This window comes from Hyposmocoma kahamanoa, unplaced genomic scaffold (assembly GCF_003589595.1).
Source record: "Hyposmocoma kahamanoa isolate Upper Pololo Valley unplaced genomic scaffold, ASM358959v1 98263, whole genome shotgun sequence".
NCBI classification, from domain to species: Eukaryota; Metazoa; Arthropoda; class Insecta; order Lepidoptera; family Cosmopterigidae; genus Hyposmocoma; species Hyposmocoma kahamanoa.
This window is the reverse complement of record NW_020655550.1, coordinates 253,895-276,844: the sequence shown is the minus strand read 5'-3', so window position 1 is coordinate 276,844 and position 22,950 is coordinate 253,895. Positions and strand designations below refer to the sequence as shown.

The 22,950-nt window shown below is 34.8% G+C and overlaps 1 protein-coding gene across 3 annotated transcripts; it reads left to right on the top strand.

Moving 5' to 3' along the window:
• The first annotated feature begins 1,940 nt into the window (after window positions 1-1,940).
• LOC113238786 (serine-arginine protein 55) lies at window positions 1,941-21,259 on the top strand. 3 transcript variants are annotated; one of them, XM_026475620.1, is made up of 10 exons: window positions 1,958-2,089; window positions 2,580-2,713; window positions 4,292-4,362; window positions 5,010-5,105; window positions 11,358-11,442; window positions 13,756-13,829; window positions 15,021-15,200; window positions 15,693-15,764; window positions 16,425-16,577; window positions 17,449-21,259. In XM_026475620.1, the coding sequence occupies exons 2-10, from the start codon at window positions 2,588-2,590 to the stop codon at window positions 17,651-17,653; spliced, it is 1,062 nt and encodes a 353-aa protein (XP_026331405.1). In that variant the 5' UTR covers window positions 1,958-2,089; window positions 2,580-2,587; the 3' UTR covers window positions 17,654-21,259. The 3 variants fall into 3 exon arrangements, with proteins under 3 accessions (XP_026331406.1, XP_026331405.1, XP_026331404.1); XM_026475619.1 differs by having other exon boundaries at window positions 1,959-2,089; window positions 15,672-15,764; XM_026475621.1 differs by lacking the exons at window positions 13,756-13,829; window positions 15,021-15,200; window positions 15,693-15,764; window positions 16,425-16,577; window positions 17,449-21,259 and adding an exon at window positions 12,695-12,865 and having other exon boundaries at window positions 1,941-2,089.
• The last annotated feature ends 1,691 nt before the right edge of the window (window positions 21,260-22,950 follow it).

The window sequence follows — 22,950 nt, the reverse complement described above, 5'->3', positions numbered from 1 at the left end:
AAATAGCTGTACTGGTATTTGAAAAAGTTTTTGAAAAGAGTATGATTCATTGTTTTATTAAATATATTTTATTATGTTTCATATTTATTAATGTTGTGATGAGTGTTTGTAAACACCGTACTTCAGTTTCCGTGGCTTTATTGTCTTAACTTTAAAATCAAATGATTTTAAATGAAAATAAATTACTGCGTTAGGTCATTTATTTTGAATTTTAAGAATACTATTAATGGTATACAGCATGTTGTAAGGGTATACACAGTACGACGCACTATTAGGGTAATCGTCTGCACGGTGAGTAAATATTATTTATTATTAGGTAATGACGTATTTCTGTCTGACTCTTAGATTTCAGTACCTAAATAAGTAATAAACTCAGAAAATCAGATTGTTTCTACGAATTGAGAATAGAAACTAAACTTATAAATAATGTTTCCTTTCACCTAGCGAGTAAAAAAAAAAAGAATAAGACCGGCCGGAGCGTAACCCGCTGAAAGATCGATTATATGATCGAATCATTTAACCCGATTACATTTGTCATGGGTCACGACAGACCCGGGTTATCAGAATTGATCGACCGACACAGGTTTAATTATAATATATAGGTATTTATAGTATGTACGTACTCTTTGCGTTAAACCAAGTTAGACAAGACATACTATGGAAACCGGAGGTTATCAAGAAAATAATTTTTAATTGTCATGAAAACCGTCCTTTATTTTGCCATCCTCTAAGTGAAAACCTCTGAAAAACTAAAACAAAAAAAACTCATTAATGACAATGACAATTGAATTTTGTAGATTTTTTTGTTACAATTTTTTTACAAATTAATTGTTAGTAGAACTATTACGTTACGTAGTCGTAGATATCGTTGTGTTACGTTTTGAGTTTCATAATTAATTATTTCCTACTACCTTTTTATACCCCTACTACCTTCTATTATTCCTTCCTACCTTCTTCTATTCTCCTGTATTACTTTACTCTTTGCCTACAACTTATAATATCTTTCTTGTTTTGTGTCTTTAGGTACTTTTACGAGTCGGGCTATGCCTGCGGCGTGTGTTCGAGTTTGGTCTTGGCTGTATGGCGCATTAGTGCCTTTGCCGATTCCAATGGAAAAAAACAAAAAATATATAAACAATTTCCAAGTCCGTGCATTTTTGTAAAACGGAACCCGCAATTTTTTTAAAGTAGCAACATTATTTATTTGTAATGGGAGTGATTTTTTTTAAATTTATTAAGGCTTTGGCAAAGCCATTAGTCTAAACATGAAGTTTAATTGTTTCTGTAAATATGGCCGCCACAAAGAGGATAGGCAATTTGAGGCGGCGTGGTTGGATTGACTCGGGATTCCTTAGAACGGGCCGATACGAGTATTTTACTTCGAGATTCGTATACTTTCGCGTTTTAATCTTCGATTAAGGTACAATAGCACTATCCTATTCCACTTTAAACCAGATTTCACAAAATAATTGAAAGTCAAAATAAGAACGACACTTTTCCCGCCAAAATGCCCAGAGTGAATCGTAATGGGTGTGATACTAACTCTAGTGATGTGCCTTTTTGCACCATTACCGGTTTAATAGACTATGCTGTCGCCTTAGTTTACGCGTAAGATTGTATTACTTATTGGTGCAACTGCAGTGCTACTACTTAAACTTGCTTATTACGCCAGCTCAGCGATCCTATGTGTCATATCAGTTAATTAATAATTATATAATTATTCTATATACTATATAATGAATAACCCTACATGTATTGCTGTTTACTTATGCTGTGTATAGTAGACAGTATGTTTTTCTTTCATTTTTTCATTGTGTTGTATGAAAGTAGTTCACTTTATTAAAAATCGACATTTTCCTCAAACGTATGAAAGGACGACACTATGGCGTTGGTTTTTTTTTTTAATTAATGCTTTTCGCACTTTGTTTCCGGTCCGTTTTCCATTGACCACCATTGACGAGGAAAGAGAGTTGAATGCGACCGCGTGCTCATTTTAAAGATTGTGTAGCATATTTGCGTTGACTGTGTAATTCAAGTAAATACGTATTTCTCTGTGCCGATTTAATAGTTACAAGTCTACACGTTGTAGGTGAGTTATGTTCTTGGTATCATTATTGCCTCATGTTGAGTTACCATTTTGCAAGCCGCCATGTTGTTTCAAGCGCTCGGCTTGATGCAGTCTAGAATTTTCTTGAGGTTTTATACTGCAATAGTAAATTATTAATAGTGCATGTCACTTGATGCACTAGCAGTAAATTTTAATCGAACCATACGCCGTTATTTTGGTCCTGGTTTGTGTTTTATCCAAAGTGACCTTAGCTCCGAGAGATAATCTTGTAACCTCAGCTTTGTGTTGGGTAGGTACCTACTTATTTTATTACCTGAGACAATGTTATCGTATCGAGATAAATATAAATATAAGAATGAAGGTAAAACCTATGTATGGTGACCCAATCGCAGCCATCTTAATCAACATCCCGGTGGACGCTGTGTACACATGCCTGCAGCGTGTTCGACAACGGTGTTACGAAACTCGCTACGCAATAAGTATATTAAAGCGCACGCTTTTATTATCGCAGATACGAAGATGGTGGGATCTAGAGTGTATGTCGGCGGTCTTCCATTTGGGGTTAGAGACAGAGATCTAGAGAAGTTTTTCAAGGGCTTCGGAAGGATTAGAGACATATTGATCAAGAATGGATATGGATTTGTGGTAATTTCACTATTAATTATTTATTACGAATTAATATAAATAATATTACCTCCTATGGAATCTGTTCCATAATCATTTACTCTGTTAAACAAATCTGCATTATTCATATACTAATGTGGTGACATAGCCCAGACGTTTCTCTAAGCAAAGTGCGAAACCATCCCTTGTTCAGATTGTCATTACATACACACTTAAGTGTAGAAGAAATTACTAAAATCTTGATATCTTATGCGAGTGTTGCTTTAATGTATTCTATATTATTGTACTTTTCTAAATTCTTTGTCTAGTTTCATTAATTGTGATATATACCTGTATTTCATAACACAAAAACATTGACAAAACAATTGTTGCTACTATTTTTTACAATAAAATATTCTGTAAACTGTCATTTTTATGCTAAAGTATTTGCAATTTAGAAATAACTTAAATTTTATTTTCCATTTTCAAAAAAATATTATTTTTTATGCAAAGCGAATTTTTCTTGCCAATTGTAAGATTTTTTTATGCTTGCTAATCATTGACTTACAAATAAATGGACGACGGGTCTAATACAAAAACCACGAAAAAAATGTCCCAAGTCAACCTATTCTAAATTTAAATTGTTATGTCATCGCAGTATCGCGCTGTCCGTAGAACAAATGAAGACTAAAGCGGAGTGTCGCGCTCTGTATACGATTTTAGCGCCTTACAAGTGCGGACACTTTAGCGCGGACCCGACGTCCATATAATTGTAAGTCAATGTTGCTAATACTTAAAGTGATTCTTGTCAAAAGACATGTCAAGTTTCACACTATGGACTGTACTTAGTTTAAACAGCATAGAGTAAATCTTAACTATCAAGCTTCATATGCGCTTGGCCCTACATCATTTATAAAAAATCATTACAATAGCTGCTGAACGTAGTAAACACGCAATTGAAAAAAGAAATCTGTAGGAATGGATTAGATTAATTAATTCTATGGACAAGTAGTCTACTTTCAAAATATTAATACCAGAAAAGTGAACAGGCAGAGTACATTCACCTAAACTTAATGAAGAATACATGTAGAGTGGGTAATAGCAAGGAATTATTACATAGTGCTTTGTTCTATATTTTTGATAAGTATGAGCAATGAATTTAGTGCAGTAGTACATTTGTAAGAAAAATCATGAAATTCTTTTTTAATAGTTAATCTTTCTGGAATATCAGAAGTTTCTGTAAATATACACTGCGTATAATGATTTCTGGTCTGACATACCATTTTAGATTGGAATTGTAATAATTTAATTAATTTATGTTATGGAAATAAAATACTAACTGGGACTCTTGCATATTGAATTTATTTTCACTTTTATAATAGTTTAACAACTATAGAATAGTTTCAAAGTATATAGGTATTGTTATTTCAAAGTGTATTATTTCGCTGTAGGGTTACAATGCTTGGGTGACAGATGCCTATATTGAATTGTTGTTTTACGCCAACACCTTTAATATGCTGTTGCGTAAATGCATACTATCGTTGCGAATTTTGGTTACTGAATTGTGTACAAAATTGAGAGAATGAAATCACACTTTCTTGACATTTTTGTAATTTTCAGGAATTCGAAGATTATCGAGACGCCGATGATGCTGTGTATGAGTTGAATGGAAAAGAACTCTTAGGGGAAAGGTAAGGTTTATCTTAAAATACAGTGGAAAATGCACTGGTACAAATAAAATAATCAAAATTAAATACTGATCCACAAATTAAAACATTTGAGACCAGGCTGTTTCCACATACCATGTTCTAGAAATAATATTGTGACCCATATGGAGGTAGATGTTATTGAATGGCATTAATATACTGAACCATGCAGCAACATAATTGCACTAAGTTAAAAGACAAAATTGATACTCCACTTGTGTTTCAATTTGTCAAATATTTTTTCATCAGCCGGCTCCACATATTTGTGAGATTTGAAAGGAGATGATTTTTAGTGGTGATGGTGTGAGTTGGCAAAATTTTGAAATTTAATTTTACAACAAACCCAAAGATGTTTTAAATATAAATTCCATTTGATAAGAAATGTCCCTGAACTTCAAACAGGACTGGAACATTTGTTTTCTCAACAAGAGAACAATCCCAAAGATTTACATGGTTATGAAAGTCATGAATAAACTTTTCCTTGATTATGTGTCGTGTCTTAGAATAGATAATATATAGAATATTTGAATATTGTTCATGTATTGTTATGTGATGTGTGGGTGTGAAGCGAGGTGTGGAGAGGGAGTTTAGAAGGGGTGGGCGCTGCTAACAGTAACGAACGGGTGTCGCAGGGTGGTGGTGGAGCCGGCCCGAGGCATCGACCGCAGCGCAGACCGCTACCGTCGCGACCGCTACTACGAGCGCGACCGCGGCCGGTCGCGATACGAGTGAGTGTCGCTATGTTGTAGGGTGTCGGTGGAGAGGGCGCGCGGCATGCCGCGGGGCTCCGACCGGTGGCGCTGCCGGGACCAGCCGGTGCCGCAGCCGCGACGCCCGCCGCCGAGACGCGATCCGTCTGTATCATACACATGAGGCCAATATATGCAACTCAACAAATGTACACTGCACTCCCTTTTCACTTGTTTGAGAGAAAAAATTAAAACCTATCGTTATTTTTTCAAGATACTATGATATTCAAGTACCTATAGATTAGGGTTGTTGCGAATATCAGCACCGGCATCCGCATCAGCCTCCGCATTATCGATGCTTATATTCATTACGGATATTCGAGTCGTGACATTACCTAAAGGGTCGGCTACGACACGCTGAAATAATTTACAAACTATTCGGAAACAGTCGTTCTATGATAATATTCCAGTATGATCAATTATTTTTATGCATGTTGATTTTCTTGTTAGTAAATGTCATAAAATAGTTTCAAAAATCAAAATCATTAAATAGCTTTTTTATTAGATTCAACAAGGATCTGTACATTATTCGCGATTTCTTTAAATAGACTAAATCAGCATCTGCATCTGTTGATGTTAAGGTTAAAAAATCAGCATCCGCATCTGCTGATGTGTAAAAACCCTGGATTAGCAACAACCCTGCTATAGATATCAAAAAAATTGATAAACGTATTCATACACAAAGTTTTTGCGTATTTTGGTCATGTATCTTTTTTTGTGTGTGTACTTCCTTACCACAGAGCACATAAGAAAACATGTGTTCTTGACAAATAGAAATGGTATTTAGCTGTAACATAAAATTTTGGTGCAACGTATTTATATAGGGTGTAACCGAAGGGTGCAGTGCAAATTCAAGGACCTAGAGAGTAACTTTCAAATAACAAATTGGCCCTGATACTGATATTTTTATTGAATATTTTGTCTAATTAAATTAATTTCATTTTTTAAAATTACGATAATTCGTCGTTATCGATATTTAAATCGAGCTTGAACATCTCTAACGTCACACAATCACTTGCTTTGAAGTTGTTGAAAATAGGTGATGTAATAGAATTTGTTATTTAGTTATTTACAAAACTTCTACTTCTGAGCACTTGTCACAAATATTATAGCGTATTTTACTGTTGAAAACACTGATCAACAGATTTTAATTTGATTTCGTAGAATCACTGTAAAACAGCCTAGGAAACAAACGATGTTTAACAGCATGAACTGTGAAAGGTGCTAGGAATTATTCGTTATTTACATAGCACTAGTTATTATTTTATTTGTACTTAAAATTAGTAGAATTATAAGATTCAGTGCTGAAATTCATTCTTCTAAATTAATGTACGTTCTTTTAGTTTAAACTCTTTTAGGTTAAACATACGGACATTTAGTTTTTTTTTGTTTTGGCTTCTGTCCCACTGAGGACAATTCTGCCAGTGTCCTGGTTGAAAGATACACGGTTTATATCAAGATTGCCAGGAACGCACTCAAGCGACGATGATCGGTTGCATCATCCTATGGAGAAAGACAAAACACGAGGTTATTTGACTAATTACTATTTTACTTTACAAAACATAAAAACATGCTGGACACATAATAAATGTTATAAACGTATGTTATTTTGTTCAACATCTTTAAATAGAATAAATAGTAGAGTAGGTTTAAGGGGGAAAAAAGAGTAGAGTAGGTTTAAAGGGGGAAAGAATACTATAAAAATTTGTGGGACGAGGGATGGAATCTGACATTTAGTTTGTTTATTTTGCAATAATTTGACAATGTCATTGTCACAATTTTACTTCATATGTCATTGATTATGGTTTCGTAACAAAAAAAAAGTGTCTCACAAAACAATATCATCAGCCTAACTCAATAATGTCTCATTGATCATTATTTTGTGATTTTCTTAGTTTATAACAATGCTGTTATTATTAGATACATACTTTATAAGGGTATGTATACTCTGATCACGTGATCGGTTGGTAGCATGGATAACCTTCAATTGTATACTTTAACCACGATATCTGTTTCACTTGTTTAATTGGCGTACGATTTGTTGCAACCGTTTGCGGGATTTGATTCAACTGAAAAAATATTTCAAGTAGTTTCCCAACAAATCGAAATATTTTTCAATACGTTTTCATTTCTTTGCTTTGGAATAATTTAAAAAAAATGACAAATTGAACAAATTATATTAATCTCATTAAAAAAAAATTTGCTTACATATTTTGTTGCAAATTTGTAAACAGTTTGGCATAATTATTAATAAAAGTTTATTCGTGATCTAAACAAATAAGTATTTAAATTTAAACTAATCAACGAAGTTATACGTTGATTAGTTTAAATTGTTTCATAAGTCTTGTTTTGTAAATTGTTTCAAAGCACCAACAATAAAACAATTACAAAAATATTGTGATCTGTTGGGAAACTATTTGAAATATATTTTCAGTTGAATCGAATCGCGCGATCAGTTACTACAAATCGTACAGCGATTGGGCAGGTGCAACTGATATCGTGATCAAAGTATACGAAATGACAGTTATCAGTTTTCACTACTACTAAAACACGATCAGAGTATACATAACCTTTTACAATATGGCTTCTCACTAAAATACCTTTTTATTATGTCAACAGTTAAGATTTTCATAAATGAAATAAAGATTCACAAAGAAAAAAATTATAATTCAAAGTAAACACATAAATACATTTTATGAAAAGCGTGCTTCTAACTTAGTTTTTTATTTAATTCGTTTTGTGTGCATATGGTTTGCAATCCCAAGAGCTGCAGCTATTCGGCGAGTACTGGTCCGCGGATTATTTCTGATTCCTTCTGGCCTTATCACCCCGGAATGAGACAGTAGTTTGAAGCCTCAAAACAATATTCCGAAAGCAGGCTCTCGAAGGAAGTCGACGGCGTTCAGCTTCTGGTCTACCATCGATAAATGTCTCACGGTAGAGCTATCGGGCTTGGTCTAAGCTTCCGTCCGCTGCGCCGACGTACAGTATCGTTTCATAATATTCTAAATTACTTGAGAAATGCCATTACTAAGATTATTCCTAAATTGTTGAATACAAGATGTGGAAGTCAAAAACAAAACTGTGGGTATTGAATCTTATTGTAATAAATATGTTTTTAATTATAAAATACTTTACCATTTTTATATAAAAATAAATTGATAATTAAATTTTTCCGCCGTTTTCTAACTTCAAAGTAAGTCGTGTGAGGTTAGTGATGTAAAAGTACGATTTTAGCACCGATATCGACGAATTTTCGTAATTTTATAAAATAAAATTAATTTCATTAGTAATAATTTTCAACAAAAATCAATGCCATTTTACTATTTGATAGTAACTCTCTACGATCTTGCATTTCCACTGCTCCTTTCGGTTACACCCTGTATATAAATGATAAAAAACGAATCAAGTTTGTATATACAAAAAGTTTGCCACTACATTAAATGAGTATAGATTCTAAAGCAAGCTGTACATATTTGGGGACTTTTATAACTAAAAAGACAACGGCGCAGGACCAGTTCGTCCCACCACAAATACAAAAGAAAAAAAATTGTCTTATATTTATTACTCATGGCTTTTACTACATATTTTCTTTTGAAATAATTTAAAAAATTATTACTTTAAATATTTAGTCTGTTTATTTTGTACATTGCAATTATTTAAAATTCTGACACGCTTTGAAATTGTAAGTAAAACATTTAGTGTAGGTAAATAGTTGTAACTACGGAATGTTGAGTTGATGATTTATGACCGCAAGATGAGTATTATTAATCACAGAAATCTAAATAAATAGGCACGAGAAGTGTAAACAACGCTTATTTCTTGGAAAACTCGTATCGCCACATAATTGTCTATGGTCGGCACTTGACATATCGTTTTTCATGACCGTTAATGATAAGACTTGGTTGATGATTTAAAAAAAAATGTCTTTGTTTAAAGATGTATAATAAAATATTTATTTTCTTTGTAAGGTTAAAGTTATCTTCATTAGAATGTCCTGAACGAATTCTACCATAGCTTGTAAGAAACCAGTTCCTTTTGCCTGTTGTTTTTAATATATCAAGAGTTGTCAAGACAACCCGATATACATTTGGGGAAACTAAAAACAAAACATATTTACGTAAATTTCCCTGACATTGTATTAAAAATACGCATGGAACGTAAATTATGTAATTCACTTGAACTTTGACACGTATTTAGGTTTATCAGTGTTCTAAAACGTATTGTTTAAACACTTACGTATTGATAAATTACCGACATAATTTTTTTGTGCAGTATTATAACAATGGTAGATAAGACAATATACGTAATTTGTGGTACGCACAAAACGTTTGTCGATAATATCGCTTATTCCCAGTTGTCACCACTGGCTTTGTTCCGACTGGCGACAAGTGGGAAAAAAATCCCATATGTTGCCAGGTGGTGACTAACGGAATAAAAAGTCTCGGTTGTTACCAGTGGTGATTTCTAGTGGCTACAAAAATTTGAAAAAAAAAAAATCCCATATGTTACCAGGTGGTGACAAATGGGATAAAAAGATCTGTTGTCTGATGGAATAAGACATTCTAATTTATGTTTGTTTATTGCCGCCGTCGAAGGGGAATAATAGAATTTAAAAATGCATTTGTTACTTCATAAATTTCTAACTTTATTCTAGATGTTATTTAACTTCCAACACAAAAAATATATAATTATATATTAACAAATAAACCATTTTTTGACTTATGTGCTTTTTCTGCCGACCTTAGAATTATCGTACGGTATTGGAAATATCTGATGTTTAAGACTGATTTTTTTTAATAAGATCTATACTTTTATCATTAAACTCGAATTTTATTTTATACCCTTTCGATGGCGGCAATAAACAAACAAAAATTGGAATTTGTATTCCATTTGTTTTATTTTTACCACTGGCAACTACTGGGACATTTTAAATTCCATTTGTCGCCAGTGGCAACAACAGATTTTTTTATCCCATTTGTCACCACCTGGTAACATATTGGTCTTTTTTCCCATTTGTCACCGGTGGAAGTCACCACCGGCAACAACTGAGATTTTTTTATCCCGTTTGTCACCACCTGGTAACATGGGATTTGTTTTCCCATTTGTTGCCACTACAAATTACCACTGGTAACAACAGATTTTTTTCACCCGTTTGTCACCACCTGGTAACATGGGATTTTTTTCCCATTTCTCGCCACTACAAATTACCACTGGTAACAACTGAGACTTTTTTTATCCCGTTTGTCGCCACCTGGTTACATATTGGATTTTTTCCCCATTTGTCGCTACTGGAAAACACCACTGGTAACAACTGAGACTTTTTTATCCCGTTTATCACCACCTGGCAACATATGGGATTTTTTTTCCCCACTTGTCGCCAGTGGGAACAAAGCTAGTGGCGATTACGGGGAATATGCGGATAATATCAAAACAAAAAGTATGTAATTGACATCACTAGCTCTCAACTGCAATATTCGAACAAAACCCTTCCGATTGGTTTGGTGCGGTGACAATATTACCGTAGGTTTGCGACTTCTATTGCCTATTTATTTAGATTTCTATGAGATTAATCCTGCGTAACATTATCGAGCTATCTTACCATTTCTATCAACTTAAGTGTTCTGTGTTCCTAGGTGACCCCTTGTGCCTATAAATACTTGAGTTTTTGTTATGTTTTTTTCCCAAGTAGATACTAGTATAAGAAACACTTACTATTTTTAAATTAGATTGTAAGGTAGAATGTAGTTATTGTACCATGCATGTTATGACTGATTTTATAGTTAATATATTTTTATGGTTTATTTAACCTCCCAGCTTTCCCTAAATTTATTACGTATTGTTTGGCTGTGAACTACACTCTAAGCAGTTAATACTCTATACAAGACTACCACCATACCATACAAACTGTTCTGTTATTGAAATGTCTATTTCTCGAACAAATATTATTAATTATAAACATGTTTGTGTAAAAATTTAAGAAAACACTATTTTGTGTAACTTGTAATATTAGTGGTAAAATTGTTATGTAAATATATTTTAACCTGTAAGTACAGTAAAGGATGTTATAAAAGAATGTAGGTATTTAAATGACAGTTAACAGTAACAACATATGCGTATTAACTATATGCACATATATTTATCGTATGTTTTTCATATTAGACTGTAAAACTTACTGATTACAGTTTTAAAGTATGTATACCTATCTGAAATGTTGTTTTGTTTCCACAGAGACTACAGCTATAGATATGGTCCGCCGACGAGAACGGATTATCGGCTGATCGTCGAAAATCTGTCTAGCCGCATAAGCTGGCAGGTAAGAATAGAACTGGAGTGATTTGGGGCCATCATCATTCCATCACCTGTCACTCAGGGTCCTGGACATGAGCTTCACGTTTGATCGAGGGCTGGGCGGACTGTCATCATCACCTTGGCTTTGACGGTATGGGCAATCATTTTCGATTTGGAACACGTCACGGGCTCGTTATAAGAAGAGGATATACAACTATATATCAAACCTCAATTGGCATCTCGTGGCAATAGAGAAATTTACACTATGGAGTGGAGTATGAAACAATGAAGGCAAAAGAGAAAGGATCCGATGTTACTTGACGAACGAAGAAAACTTATAGAAAACGAAGACTTTTGGCATGGTATATATAATGATGAGATTCTTGAATGGATGTTTGAAAAGAGGCAGCGGCGACTCCGAAATCAAAACTTGTTGACCACAGAGACGAAAGGCGAAATATTGAGACAACCAAACCAACCAATCCTTGGGAGATACTATATGAAACATCTTCATAAATCCGAGAGCTCTCCATTTCTTTCTAAAGATCATAAACAAAAAGTTATAACAGTAGATACATTTTCTTTGTTTATATATTAGTTTAGCACAATGGATTTCTGCATAACTCATAAATTGTTTAAACTGGCCAGAGTTGGGCATTGTATTCTAATGATGAGAACATTTTTTTTAAATTTAGTATTTGGAAAAAAACTGGGTAGCGAATAAAATAAGTTATTCTTTATTCAAGTTAAAATTACTAATTAAGCTAAATTGAGCTATATAGCACAACTTCCCACTTTACTATAATCAACCTGCCGTATCAGTGGTTGTGTACCTAAATCATATGTCTGATTTTGGGGGCTTTTACATAAAAGTAAATTGATTTTAAATCACTAGACGCGACCCAAAGTTGGACTCTGCCTCGGTGCTGATGCAGGCTACGACTGTCTGCCTTTGCCTTACTTATTATAATGATTATTTCAAGTTCTACAGTATACCAAACACTGGCAGGTGAATGCATAAGTTTTCCAGCATAAAGTTATTTATGTTGGTGTTCATAATTTTGTTCATATACAATGAACATATAACATTTTTTATTACCGTTAGACGCATTATTGCAACGACATAGCCATTGCTTACTTACAAATTTATATGACAACTATGAAGATACCAACTCTTGAAAGCTAGTCTTTTTTTAACCTCCATCATAACAGTTTAATCGTATTTTATATATTACAAAATTACTTACGAGCTTATAGATAATTTTTAAAAACAACAGAAGGTTGGCGATTCGTGCCCAGAGCCCTCGATGTAACGCTGTGTGAGATGTGGTCTGAGCCGATGTTAGGAGGATTTCGGTCCCGGTGCAGCCTGGTGATGTGGTGTTGACGTCAGCCCCCCTCGTCCCGTCCTCGCAGCCGGACTCAGCCCCCTCGGTGGTGCCTCCGCCAAGGTAAAGTCGCCAACGGGGGGCACAGACAACAGGAGCCGATTTCGTTATGTGCAATCTCCCATTTTGATGCATTCTCATAGTTTAAGAACTACACTCATTACATTCACAATAGGAATTCTGCTTATTTGATTAATCTGAATAGTCTGATAACAACTATTTATATAAAGTTGCTTTTAATTTTTTAAATTGCTATTGTGAATGGCAGTCATCGAAAGGTTCTTTTTTGATACATTTATTTATATAATTGCCTATGCAGCATTTCGTATTGGGCATTTCCTATGAGGTATCATTGTTTACGTTTACATACAATTTAGAAAAGCTGGATGAAAGCACTGGATAACAGTAGAACAAAAAGGACTGGAGCAACAGCAACACCCACCAATGTCAGGACATAAGATATGAGACAGTAATGAACTGAATGCTAATGGTTACAGCAGACTTGAGGAGCCTTTAGAGGAGATGTGATGCCATGACACCTTTGAGGAATGACAAACTGAATATCAGATCGAAGACAAAACTGGCGCCTCACAGCTGAGAAGTCTGACCACTGACGAAGGCGGATCTCAATAAAATTAGAACGGAATGCGTAAACTTTGATAACTTAAGTGTAACCGATGCGAAATTGCTGCTTTTGGGGCATGCATAAGTAACGCTTCCGAGTTAGTTCACGAAGTCATTTCTTTGTCTCAGTTTGTACATAACTTAGGTCCTAGGTATTGAACAGCGGATTCATTGCTTTTCCCAAAGTCTTATTCTTTGCATGCTTGCGTTATTTTTAAGATTTAGAATAATAACTTATCAGTACAGTATTTGCGCATTCTTGACTTTTGGAAAAGCCTTCATTAGTTTTTGCTTACCGAATGTTGACATGTTTTGTTGATCTACAGGATCTGAAGGACTACATGCGTCAAGCAGGAGAAGTAACCTATGCTGACGCTCATAAGCAACATCGTAATGAGGGGTAAGGAAACGTTTGCAAAGATAAATAATGATTCATTGTTGAGAGAGAACTAATGACTGATGAAAAACATTTCAATGTAAAAGCATATATCATCCCTTTAATCAACCCTTGGAGACTTTGATTATTTCGCTCTCTTAGTTAAAGAACATGACTGCTCGATGAGATGTCATTTATAGCTGTGGGGTCCTTATGAAAACCCATGACTACTGGATTATATGTGTGTGTGTGTGTGTGTGTATTGAGTGAGCACCCTCTGACGAACATTTATAAAATATTAGTTATTTAGTAGAAGTTGTAAATCAATGTGTAAACCGATCTTTCTTTAAAAAGATAAAAGATAAATAACTTAGTGTATGCTCACAGAGGGCCAGCAAGATCTATAAAATATTAAGTTTGTATGTAATATTAGTGTACAGGTTTTTAGTAGTTTTGTTAAAATAACTATCGTCTTTAATTTAATTACAGGTCGTTTATTGCCTTTTTAAAATTTTTACAAATACTTATGCTCGCTCAATACGCACACAAAAGGAACGATTTCCTATGAACCAACTTATAGAATTAAATTTCATTTATGTCTAGTTTTAGTAAAAGTTATAAATGATTTTGTAAAATACAAATTTTTATTAATCTTGTGGCTAAAATTTTATTACAATAAATACGGAACATTGTTGAAATATACGGAGACGTACACACAGGTCAGTTGTACTAGTTCAGCATTCTAATTTGTGATTTCAGCGCAGACGAGAGTTGATATTTAAAAGTGATATTTTATTTGCCTGATGAGTTGCTAGGGATGGGCGATGCTTTAGAATTTTAATAAACAGTTTTGTTTACTTTTTGTTAAAAATGGATTGGAACAGACTATAGTCTATTACATTATGCCCACATCGGTCTGTCCTAGACATTGTACTCCTCATAATTTTTTATGTAAAAACATTTCTATGAATATTTTTTTGTACATTTTTTTTAGTTTTCTTCAATTGTTTTAGAACTTTACTAAGTGATAATATTTTATAAAGGTTCTTCAGAGCGTTCTCACTTAATGCACATACACATACGTAGGCTTATTGTCTGGTGCATGAAATTTTTTGCAAAGTTATAACCCTGTCAAGTTTTGGGCGTTGTTTTCATTTAAGTTACCCTCAAGATAAGAGTAAAAATGTCAAGTCTAAGATAATAATACTTATTCAGTGTTGTCGAGTTTGCAACCCATTCGGACATGCGTGCGGCAATTGAGAAGCTAGACGGCACGGAATTGAACGGACGGCGCGTCCGACTAGTCGAAGATCGCCGGTCATCGCGTCGTCGCTCGCGCTCATCTTCGAGCCGCTCACGCAGCCGCTCTCGCGACCGACGCCGCAGCCGTTCTAGGTAATTTCTCTGATTTTGCACACCAATTAGGATTTTACACAATCACGGTTTCAAATTATTCGGATAACAAAATGATAGTTTAGACAAGACTCCTCTAAATGCTAATTTATTTTAAATAATAACTCACACACTCAACAGAGTAGTCTACACCACAGATAATAATAATAAATAATAACGCATACACTCAACATAACCTCGCACTAGGGAAACCCTGTGTCGCGGGTGCAATGGACACACATAGACAACCACAAATTAGACCCAAACTCACGAGATAAATAAATGTAGTAAATAAATGTGAATGAATCGTTCGTGTTTAAGATTCCTCCCATTTGGAAGGAAGTAGATTAGATTTTACCATTTTTATTTAAGGGCTCCGAGGAAGTATTGACTTTTTTTTCATTTGTTGAAGAACTAGTTTATGCTTTTATTTGTAAATATGGCAGTGTGTACATTGAAATGTCTGGGCCGCAGGTCCCGACATTCGTCGCGAAGCCGTTCACGTTCGAAGTCGCGCCCTAAGAGCAAGAGCTTGGCGCCCAAATCGCGCTCGCGCTCTCGTTCCAAGTAAGTATACTTGTTTCATACACTTTAGCAAACTTTTTAGTGAATTCTTTATTCCGTTCAGTCACGAATCACATTTTCTAGTATACGATTTGGTTGACTTCTAAAAGGGTCTGGGTGTGGTACTTGTTTAATGTTGTCATCACTAAAAAGTCTGCTATATTCTACTTATCGCTTAAAGTATTCTTTCTTGCTTGCATGTTATTTTATTTGATATAATATCACAATTTAGTTTCGGTATACTAATTTTATTTATTGCATGAAATTATAAAAAATTAACCTAATTTCATTTGGCTAGGTGTGTAATTTCTTGCGCTGAGCAAAATTTGAAAATGTAAGTACTTAGCTAAACTGCTCTTCTTAGTAGGTTTTTATTGTAAGTATTATTACAGTAGTGCCCTCTTTCAATTTAGTAACTTCTCTTTCCTGATTGCATTAGTGACGAATTTTGACGAGTTTCGTGAGTAAATTTTAATTTTAGTAATTTGAATATGCTTCACATGCTGCATTTTCTTTGATTCGTCACTTTCGTGATTTATGGGTGTACAGAAATTGTAATCATGTCACGATTGCAATTTTTGTTATTAAGTCTATTAGATGTACCTATATGTAACTAAACAAATATACTACCGTTTTGTGGCGTGCGTTATCCACGTCGCGTAGGGATCGCAGCCGTTCCAAGTCCCGTTCGAGATCGGCCTCCAATCATTCACGCAGGGAACGGTCGGCGTCGCGCAAATCCGCTGACCGCAATGGACACCGCTCTGCTTCTCGCTCTAAGTCCAGGTCTAAATCCCGCTCGCCGCAAGAGTCCAAGTAAGTCACGTGTGCTTTCAATCGATCTGACCACTGTGCTTGGCATTTGTCAAGATGTTTTTCCATGCGCTTTTGCCAGTAAATTATGTATCTCTAAATGGGTTAGTATGTGTATTAATTATGAAGCATCAACTTAATTATATTATTTTCGAAAAGCATCTTGGTGTTATATTCGGCACCTTAGTCAGATACCACATTTCGACACTGTTCTCATTGGCATCCATTAATTTTTTAACAAAATTTATCATGTGAAAGTTATTGATGGCACAACTCATTACCAATAATTTTAACTCGACGTCTGTTTTCCTCGAAAGAAGAGAGCCCGCTTTGACGAGGTGAGACAAAAATTGTATGACATATACGTAATCTTAGTTTGTAGTTAATAATAATGATTATGTATATTGGTTTCATGATTTATTGCCATACTATGAGAATAATATTTTACATTAATCTGGTAAAGATATTTTTTCCGGTTACATAGTGTTGAGGCACAAAATCATGTGCTAACTAAATGTTAGTAGATACTTAATTATGCTACATTAATGTATTCTGGTAATTCTATTTAAAATATTTTATTTATATGCTTTCGAGTGTGTAGCACAAATAAATTGAATGGCACATGGATTTAACACCCAAGTTGCATATCGAGCATTTTGCCAAACTTTGTAATCTCGGTGTGTAATTACTGTAAATATTGCTTTTGGATTCCTTGAGCTTACGAATGTGATAAGTGCTTGTGTTGTGTGTTAATAAAGAGCAAGATAGACCAGACTCACCCACTTTCATTACTGTTAATATCTTCATTTGCAAATTCAGTTTTCCATACCGACTTTCAAATATGATGTTGATTAATGTGTTTGTACGTATACAGGGAGAGATCACGTTCTCGAAGCAAGGAGGCATCCCCTAAGCGCGAGGACGAGCGTCACGTCAGCAAGTCGCGTTCGCGTTCTCGCTCTCGCTCTCGCAGCGGTGGGCGCAGCGCCTCGCGCGAGCGTTCGGGCTCCCGCTCCCGTTCAGCATCGCCTCGACAAAATGGCGACGCGCAAGAGCGCTCTCCCCGTAGCGCGGATTAGGGCAGGCCTTTGTTATTTGTTTTTCGGATTCCTATCTGGTGGGTGAGGTAAGTTCATGTTATGTTTAGTGGGTAATGGAGTGTTCTTGAATAAGAAAAATTTTAGGAATATGAAAAATGTATGCTAAATTTAAATGATTCCTTCCTTTGGGACAAAATTTGTCAGTTTTTATGAAATATTGCTTGCCCTATTGTGTAAATCGCAAAAGTAACCATGGGTATAATTTGAAAGACCAAAATATCTATAATAATACAGTAGTAACTCTTGTATTTCGTTGCGCGTATTGGGATTCGTACTGAATTTAGCAACATTATATACAAATTGGTTAGTCGATCCGAAAGTCAAGTATCCGAACACAGAATAGAGGGGTAACAAAATATTGCAACCCAACAAACATGAACTACAGAGAATCCGTGAATCAAATAATACTGAACTGTTATCGTCACGTCAGCAAGAAAAATGTGTAATTAATTATTATGCTAGATTACTAAAGTAGTTTCCAGGAACATAGAATTTAGATAACGTACCATATATTTTCACCTTGGAGAGTTGTCAGATGATTATTTCACACACCTTTAATTGTAGCACATTAATTATATTCAAGAACATTGTATTTTAATAACAACCAAACATGTGTAGTTCTTGCAAATCTCTTATCAAAGAGTCCTTTATTTGTAACACTGAAATTCTACAACTTTATTTCTAACACTGAAATTGTACAATACTTTACAACTTGAGTTTGTGGTTACACAATTTGTACTAATAAATCGACAGTGTAATAATATGTCTTGTTACTATTTCATAATGTGGTGTTTGAATTATAGTTTTTCAGTAGCCAGTAAAGAAAATTACATCGTTTCATAAGATGCATGGTATATGATCTCCTAATAGTATTCAGCATATATATACAATTTTATATTCTCTTAAGTAGAAGGAAAAAAAAGAAATATCACAGCATTGTAATGGTGGCAACAAAATTGTATTAGTAATAATGATTTGCGTTTTAATAAGTAATCTATGTGACGTTCGTATCGTATCGATTTGGTAATGATGTCAAAGTAAATGTTTAGTGTACACACTTAATCTTTGTATTTAGTATTTAGTGTATTCAAGCTACGCATGCTAGTATATTATTCACTGGCTAGAAATATATGGTTAAACCAATGTTGTAGTTAGGTACATATAGGTAAGTTGTATTGCAGCCGTAAACACTACAGTTTAAGTGGACGACATCCTCTAAACATTGATTTTACACTTCCATGACGTTAAAAAAATGCATTTTTTTTTATTAAAAAAATAAGTTTATCTTGGGCCTTTTCAAGTTCGTTCGTTCGTAGTCTTCGTAGTCCCTGTCTGAACAGGGAATTCCAATCCATAGCCGTTCGCCTTATAAGTGTGGAAGCAAAACGCATCTTGCGAATACTTATAATATCCATAATATAGGGGTCGTGGATATGCCAACTGTTTTTATCATTTTTTAATATTAGGTGTTAATTCACTTAGTTTGTTTGTAAATGTCGACGAGACCCCAACCTTCAATTTTGCATTAAAATCTTAATTTTCGAGTTTTTGTGAGTTGACAACTTATTGCTTATCAGCATGCATTTTTTCGCCTTAAATTATATACTTTAATTTAAGGCGAACGTAACCGTAACCTCCGTATATATGGTTACATGAATACAGGACGTTTCAAGATAATAGGTAATTTTTATCAATAAATTGTACACTGTATATGCATGCATTTTATTGTTAATGTGTATTTACACTTGTGCGTTTCTGCTTGTTCTTTAAATGTTTTAAGGCTGTTTTCTGTGCGTTCTATACTGCACATTGAAAACGCAAGCGTAATGTCACATGTTATGTGAGTAGGGAAGCGTGTTTCCAGCGTGTCTATTTCAAGTGTGACTTCGAGTTTTTAAAAATTTTTCTAGACAAAAAAAAAACGTTAGGTCTGTTCTTGTCGCAAAAAAGTATATTTAGTCGGTGGGTTAAAGATATTATCAAGAATACGAAAAAAAAAACAAATCAACTAAATGAGAGAACGGTCTTAATTTTTGATACCAGCAAAAGCTAGCTTTTTAGCCAAAGCTCATTAAATAAAATTAATAATAACAAGAATAAATGGTAGAAGGATTCGTTTTGACTAGTGTTACGTCATGGAAAAACTTTCCACTTTGGAAAGTCCTAATTTCCAGAAAAATATAGAGTCGAAGCGTCGTGTCGCGTCCTGTTTTTCAACTACAACAACTGGCGACGCGCATTAGTGCGCCTGGATCACAGTTTTGTCGGCGTTAGACGCCTCACTGCGCTCAAGTAACGCGCGGCGAAGCCGCTCGACGGCAACTGTGTGTCGACGCTTGACTCCATATTTGCATAAACAAATTTGTACCTTAATATTGGGAAAATAGAGAAGAATGTGCTATAGGCGAAAAACATGACGCGTCGCGACGCTTTGCCTCTGCGCCAGTGTGAGTTGAGCCATAAGGTCAACCGCCAACAACAAGTAAAAATGACTATCTAGTCAAGTAGTTTTACTTGACGTTAGCGGAATCGTTATTTCGCCGGGGCCATAACATAACAATTACAAGAACTTATAAGAACGTGGGAAAATAAGCCAAGCAAGGTCGTTTATTGGTGGTCATACTAGCATGTCATACTGATACGACCAATAAGAATTATTTGTATTAGTGCCCATATTTTAGTCACGCGTTAACACAGAAAATTACATTTAACAATGTATTTAGTGGAAAACGAATCTTCGTATTATATTTTTTTCAAATTTTCAGTAATTTTTCCTGGACAATTACCCAACCCTAAGTGTGACTAGTACGGAAAACAAAATTTTAAACGATTCAATTTACATATAAACGCTATGTGAAATAGTTGGTTTAAAGGGGGGTTCGTTTCTTGCATTGCAGTCCGCTGCGTAATGCAGGATTATGAATGTAGTAGCGTGCAAGCCATCCTGCAAGACTATACGTGGGCCATATGCAAGATAGTGTGATGGAACAAGCAGTCTCCTGCCTGCGGCCGTTTTAGATAGTTTGCTCACTTCATGCTTTAAACGCGTCATAGTCGGTTTCTGTACTTTCGCAAGTTATCTGTATTTAGCCTCAAGTTAAGGCTGCAATATAAGCTATAGATGACGGTGAATTGGACAATTATCTTTTCCAAAAAATTTCGCAAAAATGTTTCACTGCCATAACTTGTCCACTCTATATAATTTTTCCTCCTTAACAGAGGGATCTACTCCCATTCTCCGTTCCAAACAATTACTATCGTCAATAATAGTAATACTCGCCCATATCAAGAGACAATGTCAAGTATGAAGCTTCATTCGCGTCATGCGTCTTTTAATTTGGTCGATTATTTATAAGTAATACTCTACCAAATTAACAGTAATTGTTTCGGACGGAGAAGTGGAGTAAACCCCTTATACCGTCAACGAAATATAATTTAGAGCGTTCATTTCATAATATCTTTAAACAAACTAGCGAGAAATTCTAGGAATTTGGCTGCAATTATTTAATTTTTCTGAGTGTAATCAGATTTAAACTTGGTGCAGTGATTCTCGAGATTGCAAAATGGTGCCTCTAGTATCAACTTGGCAATAAACACTCCCGTAATTTTAAAAGGACTATTTTGCATTCTTTTGCAACTAAAACCGACTAAACCATGACATTTCGTCACAATTAAATCTAAGCTACGTGCTGGGGTTCTAAAGGTTGAAGGGTAATGCCGCCGGAAGTAGTTATTCGAGAATAGAGAGAGTGCAGAATCTAGATGTTTTATTTAAAGGGCTTTCCCTAGTAAGTTTAAAACGGTATACTGAGTAAAAACTACTTTTTTGCGATGAGTACCGACTAATTGACGATTTTTTACGTCGCTCATGTTTAAAAAACTCGATTAGTACGCTGTACGACATGCTGTAGTGAATACATTAAGTGAATTCTAGTATATATGTATTTGCCTACATAATCTATATACTTTAACAATTTCTGGACTTTATATGCGTATTATTAGACATTTTGGATTTGCTCTTTTGAATAACTTGTACATAATAAACTCATTATATCAGTACCAAATAATAAACAATAAATAAGCAAGTCTTGTTTTACTTTATCAGTTCACAGTATTATGCTATCCAATTTAGTAAAGGCTTAAATATATAGGTTTATACGGTGTGCCTTATTCCAGCGTGACCATGGTCGAGTTTTTGAAATTTGACTAGCCAGGAAAAAGGCCCTATTTAGTCGGTTTTAGTCGCAAAAAACGCCGTTCAAAAGTTATCAAAGGTGTTTTACTGTCCACGCTGGAGCGTAAGAGTAAGATAAGCTTCTTCCAGCGTCACCATATCTCGAGTCTCGAGAACCACAACACCTAGCTTAGATCTGATTACACTAAAAAAAGTCGTGGTTTAGTTTGTTCTAGTCGTAAAAAACTAGAGAGTATATTATGCAAAATTTGCACATGCACTCCAAAAGACCACAGACCACTTTCTTCCGTGTCCAAGACTAAAACACGTGTAATCTTACCATATACATATGTATATATCCCTCATCATTAAAAATCGGTTGTAACTAACAAAGGAGCGACTATTTCTCGACTTTCCGGGTGCAATCAAATCTAAGCTAGGAGCTGTGCTTTTCTTTATTAAAAAATGGTGTCGGTGGAATAAGCTTATTCCAGCGTGGTCAGTAAAACACGTTAATAATTTCAAAACGGCGTAACGAGTAATCTAGTTTTTTACGACTAGAAACGACTAAATCACGACTTTTTTTTAGTATAATCGATCTAAGCTTGATGTTGAAGTTCTCAAGATTGAGAAATGCTGCCACTGGAATAAGCTTATTCCAGGGTGGACAATAAAACACCTTTATAATTTTTGAACTAAAATTTTTCTTATATATTACATTTTTTTTTTCTTCTAAATTCTAAAATTTCGCGACTAGAACTGGCTAATTCACGATTTTTTCTAGGTGCAATCAGAACTGAGCTAGGAGTCGAATAGCGTCATCTTATCTGACTTGTCAAATTAAAAAAAAAAGTGAAAAAGCCTAGGATCGACGCATACCGGCGGATGGGAAGGTAGAGAACATTAAATTTATCAATACCTACATATACTAGGTGCTATAACAATAGAAAGAAATAAGGTAAATGGAACCCTCAGTCCGAAATAAAAAAATTCAATTCCTTTAGATCGACCTCGGAGCATCGCAGCGCATTTCTCTGCGGTATTGTAGAGCATACCAAAGGCTACTGCGGCGGGAAGCGCCAGTATGCGACGGAGTGTGTAC